At 39.6% G+C, this 8131-nt stretch overlaps 1 protein-coding gene across 1 annotated transcript; it reads left to right on the top strand.

The window, feature by feature from the left end:
• Positions 1–1746: 1746 nt before the first annotated feature.
• On the top strand, positions 1747–7760 carry PIGV (phosphatidylinositol glycan anchor biosynthesis class V). The gene is made up of 3 exons (XM_029284636.1): positions 1747–1901; positions 4025–5185; positions 6958–7760. Exons 1-3 carry the CDS (start codon positions 1815–1817, stop codon positions 7258–7260), a joined length of 1551 nt encoding a protein of 516 aa, XP_029140469.1. The 5' UTR covers positions 1747–1814; the 3' UTR covers positions 7261–7760.
• Positions 7761–8131: the final 371 nt, after the last annotated feature.

Raw genomic sequence — 8131 nt, 5'->3', positions numbered from 1 at the left:
TATTGGGAACCATTTTAGGAAGCTGTGCCTAGACGTGTTGGCAAGCTCCTGCCTTGGTTTCAAATGAGCTAGATAAGTCATTATTCTCATAATATAAATCATTTTCTTTAAATAATAAAAGTGTGTATATGTCTGTATATATGGTAGATTAAATCAGGAAGAAGCCTCTATATGACAGAGTAGAAATAGATTTGTTTGTGTGGATCTGTTTTTGGTCCAGCTAGATTTGTCAAGTTTAACCTGGGCAAACCAAATCACCAGTCTCTGTTCTATGTTTGTTTAAAGTAAGCATCTTTATTCATACGGTTATGAATTTAAAGTATTCCTCATTCTGACAGTAGTTTCTTTTCTTGGATTAGTTTTGGATAATCAGCCTAACACTGGGATTTTGAGGCTTTACATGCAAGTACAGCTTTGCGGCCATAATGGGAAACATCTCCAGATACTTCAGAGCAATTATATGGCTGGATAGTCTTATTGCCACTGATAGATTAAATATATAAGAATGAAAGCCAAACATTTCTCCCAAGTTCTGAGGAAGAGGACAATATTTGCTTAAATGATGTAAGAAAAAAATTGCAGATCTTAAAAACTGAATGCAAGAGTATAGAGTCTTAAAAGTTACATTGTTGTACATGATTTTTCTGAGCTTCAACATCTACCAGAAATTATTAACTTAATTAAGACTGATTTCTGAATAGATGATAGATTATCAAAGACAACCAAGGAAAATCTCATTAAACGTGTTTGAATTTTGAAAGCTAACAACATGGTTTGGTTCTACTCACTCCTATTCTGTACTTATTTTAAATATTTTAATCCTGATTTTCAATATTTTCATCATCATAGATAACAGGATAATATAAAAGATTAAACAACACAATCTTAACTAATAGCATTTAAAAACAGTAGTATAATCACAAGACCACAAGACCTAGAAAAACAGAGCATCTTTTTTATCCAATGCCTAAAATCCAATCAAACAGAATGTCAAGAATGCAAAAGAGTAAGAAATTGCATAAACGAAGAAGCTTCTCTTGTAGCCAGAAATTTGGTGCTATAACATATAGTATTTATACTTTAATCGTCACAACAGTATATACCTCAGTGTTTCTCAGCCTTGGCAGCTTGAAGATGTGTGGACTTCCAGGATTCCTTATACTCACCCAGCTAGGTGGGGAATTCTGGGAGTTGAAATCTGCACATCTTCAAATTGCCAAGATTGAGGAACGCTGATATACTGTGCTGTATGGAGAACTATGAACACAGTGAGCATTTGCTTCCCTCTGGTGGTAGCCGGCTTAAAATGCAGGGAATTTCAAACCATTTAATCATTCCATTTTAAAGGATTCCCCCCCCCCCTTAGCTCCTGATAATTGGGGAAGTTTATTCTTAAAATCAATAAAGTGGCTAAAAATAAGGAGCATATTAGCCTAGCTTAGTTTTGCATAAGGTTTTCTTTTCTTTTTCTTTTAAAGGAAAGGTTATCCTTAATCTTTTGTAAATGAGTTGTTATGCACTTCTCTGAAGAAATATACCAACCATGATCAGGCTTCTCAAACTCAAATCGCCAAGAGGACCAGCCCAAAGTCTGCAACAATAAAGTTGTGCTTCACACAAAGACAAAACCCTCCACTGCAGCCAAAATGAAATACCAGACACAAATGTCCAATAGCCAAATTTGTAAATGTGGCCATAAATTATAGCCTTTGTATCATTGAATGTATTTTCTTGTTTCAGGCTTCCAACATTTCTTACTGAAATTCCCTACATGGATGTTTACAATGATCCGATGAGTGGGCTTCAAGGCCAGGATGCCACTAAGGAATTGTAGAGACACACGTTGTCAAGAGGTGGTTTGCTTTGCAATATTTTGCAGAATTATTACACTTCTGCTTCAGGCAAGTCCCCAAACAATTCATAGAAATCAATTATAAAACTATAATTACATAATAAGTAGTAATATTATTGTAATGTTATCTGTCCATCCACAAATAAGGATGTTCTTTAGATTCTGCTTAAAAAAATTGAGAAAAGAATCTGCATCTTGTAAATTAAGAGGGGCCATAACTATAGTATTTAGTCAGCGAGTTTCCTAAAATTCCACATTGGCTAATCAAGGAAGAACCATCCTATCAAAAACTAGTACAGATAGTTCTCAACTTACAACCATAATAGAGCCAGTAGGTCATGATGGTTGTAAGTCGAGGCAATCATGAGGCTGACTGATTTTTGTGGCAGTTGTAGAGTCCGTCCATTCCTATAATTGTTTTTTTTTTCTGGAAAAGACTGGAAAGTGGCAAAAAAAATATCGTAAAGTGTAATCCTGTGAGTGGAACTACAACTGCAACTGGCCGTAAAAGTGAACTGGTTGCCAAGTGTCTGAAATGCAGGTCACGTGACTGCAGGTCTAGAGGGTTTCAGCTATCAGAATTCCAGAACGTTGTCATAAGTATCTTTGGGGGGGGGGAATCCATCATAATTTTGAATGGTTGCTAAGCAACTGATCATTAAGTGAGGACTATCTGTATAGTGTAGCAGTTAATGAGTTGAACTAGGAGACCAGATTCAGTTCTAGCTTCAGCTGCAGAAGCTGAACTGATGACCTTGGCCCCCTCTCTGTCTGTCTCTGTCTCTCTCTCTCTCTGTCTTTCCCTCCCTCTCTCCCTCTCCCTCTCTCAACCCAACCTGCCTCACATGGTTGTTGGGGCGGAAATTTTGAGGTGGGGTATAACTCTTGTTATAAGAAAATTTTATTAATTTTTATAGTTAAACAATAATTAATATGATGCATTTATAACACAAACATACACAAAGAAAAACAATCCAAATCAATACATTATCAGAAACGCTCAGCAATTCCCGACCTGCCTCCGCCCTCATCCACTTGCCTTTCCTTCCTGCCTCTAACCCACAACCACTCCTCCTTCCTCCTTCCCCTACTACATCCCCCCTCTTTCTGACCACCTCCTCTTAACAAAAGTATAAAGATCTGCCCACATGCTCCTCCTCCTTTCGATATTCACTCTTCATACTTACGGTCACCAAAGCCAACAGCCATCATTGCATCTTCTTGCAGTGAATTCCATCATTCTTTTGTGGAAGGGAAGGCAAGAAGCGTTTCCCTTTGTCTGCTTTACCTGAGAATAAGGCATATTGAGATCTAATTTGGATGATGCTTGACGGCTATGACTCAAGAGATGGATTATGCATAAACCTAGCAGTTGATTTCACAATAAACCTCTCACTGTGAAAAATAGAAACTTACTACTTACGATACAAGTGCACATGCTGGAGTGCGAATATTAACACATTCAGCTAAAAAGTGCTCAAATGATGAGCAAGCACGTTTAAGCAATCTTATTTTCATAAGATATTGTTTTAATAATCCCTCCATATACAATACCAATAAAGGTTGTCCTTGACTTATGACCATAATTGGGGTAAATTTACAACCTTTATTGCCACAGTTGTTAAGTGAATTAGAAGGTTGTTAAGTGAATCAGGTGGTTGTTAAGCAAGTCCAGCTTCCCCCTATTGACTTTACTTGTCAGAAACTGGCTGGGAAGGTGGCACATGATAATCACATGACCCTGGAATGCTGCAACCGTCACAAATACATGCCAGTTGCCAAGCACCTGAGTTTTGAATGCATGATTGTAGGCTGCTGCGATGCTCGTAAGTGACAGAATCAGTCATTGGTCACTTTTTTCATTACTGTTGTAGCTTTGAACTGTCACTAAACGAATGGTTGTAAGTTGAGGACTGCCTTTTGACTTTGTTGACGTCCCTTCCTTATTGCAATCCAGTAGGATCTGAATGCAATTTGATCTAATGTACGAAAGTGTAAAATGGCAGCACAAGTGTCCTTTTCCAGTAAGTGCAATATACATCTCTGTTTATTTCTTTTTATGACTCTGAACACCTCTGCCCTTAAATGGTTTGAAAAGAATATGGTGGAATGAAAGAGATCTTCTTTGCTTAGTTGCCATCTTCTGCTGTTGTTGTTTTTTTCCCCACCCAGGCCCTTTTCAACCTCCTGATTCCCGACCATGCCGCAGATGCCTTCTCTCCTTCCCGCCTCTGTAAACCCGGGTTCTGGGACCAGCTGTCGGAATGGTTCCTGGGCGGCCTCTCCCGCTGGGATGCAGAGCACTTCTTGTTCATAGCTGAGCATGGCTACGTATACGAGCACAACTGTGCCTTCTTCCCCCTTTTCCCCCTGACCCTAAAAGTGGTAGCAGGCATTATCTTCTGGCCCTTCCAAGGCTTTCTCTGTTTCCGGAGCTGTCTGCTCCTGTCTGCAGTTCTTCTCAACGCTGTTTTTTCTGTTTTAGCCTCTTGGACTCTGTATGAGCTCAGCTGTGCAGTCCTACAGTGCCGAAGGAGAGCTTTTCTGTCGGCCATCCTCTTCTGCCTCACTCCAGCGAATGTCTTTATGGCAGCTGCTTACTCAGAAAGCATGTTTGCCTTCCTAGTGTTTGCTGCCTTGTGGCGGCTGGAGAAAGGGCATTGCTGGGTTAGCCTCCTTCTCTTTTCGTTAGCCAGCGGAGTACGTTCCAATGGGCTAATTAATGCAGGATTTCTCATTTATTCCCAGACAAAACTCTTTGCTTGCAGATTTCAAGCAAGCGAAAACACGTTGCAGAAGAAAGGCCAATTTCTAAAACTGGCTGCTGCTTTGGTGCTTATGGCTGCCTCTGTGGCCCTACCTTTTGCTTTGTTTCAGTACTACACCTACCTTAAGTTCTGCCATCCCAATGTTGGCCTGGGATACACTATTCCAAAGCCGTTGTTGCAGTTGGCTGAATCCAAGGGCTATCGTGTAGCAGCTTCAGATGGTGGAAAGCCCCCCTGGTGCTCCTGGAACTTTCCTGTGCTCTACACCTATATACAAGATACCTACTGGAATGTCGGCTTCCTCCGATACTTTGAACTCAAACAGATCCCAAACTTTCTACTAGCTTCTCCTGTTATTGTGATGGGCTCTTGGGCAGTCTGGCAGTACGTCACTGCCAACCCCTGGCACTGTCTAACGCTTGGTCTAGTGAGAAGGAAGAGTGTAGGCACGCAAGACCATGACTCGTACAAGCCAGCAGAGGGTTTCTGTTCTCCCGGTGTATTAGTCTACATGGTCCATGCAGCAGCTCTGTTGGTGTTTGGGACCTTTTTCATGCACGTCCAGGTGAGTCTTGCTAAATATTTAACACTGATCAAGTAGTGGGTAGCGGAATAACTCCTGAGCAGATATATTTATTTCTACCATGATGTTGAAATTGGATGTTTAGTGGCACTTTTTTTGTTTTTAGCAGAATATCAAGGAACTTTAGCTCTGGCCAGCTGTAGATTACATTAGATAATTATTTCATACACATATTGAGAACTTTGTGCATACGTGTGATAACAAAATATCTAGAGTAGGAAGATTTCTGGTAGTGTCCTGAGATAATCGGACATTCAGAGCATCTCCTAGATGGGAACATGTGGGATCAGGAGGACAGTTCATCAACCACTTTTGATCTTCAGTATGCAGCCAGCGTTCCTACTTGCACTCAGTCAGGACCACTGAAGTTTGCATGATGCGGATCACAGTGTTTGAATGATGGAGGGGCACGTTCCTAGAAGGAGCCACATTAATCAGTTCTGACATAACTCAACAGAATCAAGGCATGTTAAATAGTCTATGGTAGCTTAAACATTTGAGTTTGTGCATCTGAGGAAACTGGTTCTTTCACTACAGCTTTTCCCATACTAAATGCATTCATCTGTAAGTATGCTACCTAGCTTCTAGTTCATATATACAGTGGTGTATTGTGTAACATATCATCCATTGCAATGTGCAGTTCTTAGTCAATTTGGAAAGTGTTATCTGAAGGCAACAAGCTGGATTGTAGCTCTCCTGGGATTTGATTTAAATGATACACCAAATTTTATAAGCAAATAATAGGCCATTTCTGGGTTGGCTAGTTTGGTTTTAACAATAGGTTATTTCTTAATCATCAGATATTACTCTGCATATTTAACCCGGAGTTTATCTTTCTGCTAATGCCATCATATTATCTGTATACTTCTCCATGTTATATGTATGCCGCTTCTTATAGCAGTTACTTTCTTTCACATGCATGTTGTATTTATTTTCAGAATAACTGAACAAGGCAAGTATTTAGTCCATTTTATATGAGCATTGTTGTTTAATTAATTAGCATTGGTACATATCAAAAGTGAGCAATCTTTTTGGGCTAAAAGTCACAGTCTTGAAATGCCAGGCCAAATTCAGATTCCAAAATGTAGGCAACCTCTATGGTATCCTTAGCCATCTTCACCATATAATTCTGGATAAAGTACTCAATGGCATATGGTGGAATATGTTTAGGAGTCCAAAGTTAATCCCATTAGACCAGGGGTTCTCAACCTTGGCAACTTTAAGACTTGTGGACTTCAACTCCCAGAATTCCTCAGCCAGCTTTGCTGGGAATTGAAGTCCACAAGTCTTAAAGTTGCCAAGGTTGAGAACCCCTGCATTAGACCATAATCATTTTCAGTTGTTCTAATAAGAATCGTTCATGGTACTTTTTTTGAACCATTCAAATAACTTTATATGCATGATATTTCACTAATTCTCACCTTCAGTTTCTGAAGATAGGCTAATATCAGAGATTAAGAAGCTGACTTGGAGAATAACTGATTAAAACATGCTGTGAGTAGGGTTAGAAACTTAGCTGAAATTGACAAAGCAGTTGGAATAATTGATAAACACAGAGAAATTGTTAAATATATATCAGAAATCTTATTACAGCAAAACCTGCTAGCAAATTTTGCCTTTGCGTCCATCTGCTTTATATTTTTTATGAAACATTTGGTAGCTGGAATGAAGGTGTGCACCATAGAATTAATTTGAAATGTCTTGAGCATGTGGCTATGGATGTAAGTCTCTTCCTTTATCTTTTTCTTTAATAGGTCCTTACCAGATTTGTGGGTTCTTCTTCTCCAGTCCTTTATTGGTTCTCTGCTCATCTGCTCTATGACAATGAACCTTTGCTACAGGATGGAGGTTCCCCGTCCAAGCATGGAGAACCCCTTGCTAAGAAGCCCTCAGTGGATAATTTCTTTTCTAACTGCAGTAGACATGAAAACCCTGTGCTGATGCTTCTGGGCAAATGGAAGCAGAGCAGGTTCCTCACAAAATGTATTTTGGGATATGTACTTTCCTACTGGCTGCTGGGGTTGGTCCTTCACTGTAATTTCTTTCCTTGGACATAACCATTTTGAATCTATATAAATATATGGGCTGAACAGACTGCAAATCTTTCAAAGATCCTGTCTTCTGTAAACTTGGTAACATTTACTGCTAACAATTAAAGGTGCAGGATTGATATCTGAAAGCGGCAGTAAGCTCAACCAGTAAAAGTAGCAAAAATATAATACAGCGTAGAATACTGACATGCAATGTTGCAGTCAAAAATATCCTTCTTCGAAATAATCTATTTCATTCCAGAAAACTCCCCCTGCTTTTCTATATTTACTTCTCTCCCAAGAGCCATTCTGTAACCTTCTACCAAGGGCTGCTTTAAAATAAAACCCTAACCCTCTAAAAAGTATACCTTGCGGGTTTTCCACAAGTCGCTGACGATCTCCCTTTTCAGTGTGGGGGTGCTATTATGTCTGTTGTTTGATATGGTAGCAAAAATCTGAATTCATATCGTGACACTGTAGCAGAAATTGGCTTTAGTCTTTCTGGAGGCTAGAGCTTGGTACAGGTGATCCTCAACTTACAACCACAATTGGGACCAGAATTTTGGTTGCTAAGCAAAGCAGTTGTTAAATGAATCATGCCCAATTTTTGCCATAGTTGTTAAACAAAGCACTGCAGTTGTGAAGCAAATTATGCAGTTTAAGCAAATCCAGCTTCTGACATTGACTATGTTTGTAGGGAGCCAGCTGGGATGGTCATAGATTACAATCATGTGACCCCAGGATGCTGTAATTGCCATAAATACATGCTAGTTGCCAAGTGCCCAAATTTTGATCACATGACCCTGGGGATGCTGTAACAATTCTAAGTGTGAGGTCTGGTTGTCGTTCACTTTTTTCAAAGCCATTGTAACTTCGAACAGTTGTAAACAAATGGTTG

The sequence above is a fragment of the Protobothrops mucrosquamatus genome, unplaced genomic scaffold (genome assembly GCF_001527695.2).
Source record: "Protobothrops mucrosquamatus isolate PMUCROS unplaced genomic scaffold, P.Mucros_1.0 scaffold781, whole genome shotgun sequence".
Lineage (NCBI taxonomy): Eukaryota > Metazoa > Chordata > Lepidosauria > Squamata > Viperidae > Protobothrops > Protobothrops mucrosquamatus.
Note: the sequence above shows the minus strand (reverse complement) of the source record. Positions and strands in the feature narration are given on the sequence as shown.

Coding starts and splice junctions, on each gene's coding strand:
- PIGV (XM_029284636.1), top strand. CDS start 1,815: ATGCCACTAAGGAATTGTAGAGACACACGTTGTCAAGAGGTGGTTTGC. Junction 1,902..4,024: donor TTATTACACTTCTGCTTCAG/GCAAGTCCCCAA, acceptor TTCCCCACCCAG/GCCCTTTTCAACCTCCTGAT. Junction 5,186..6,957: donor CCTTTTTCATGCACGTCCAG/GTGAGTCTTGCT, acceptor TTTCTTTAATAG/GTCCTTACCAGATTTGTGGG.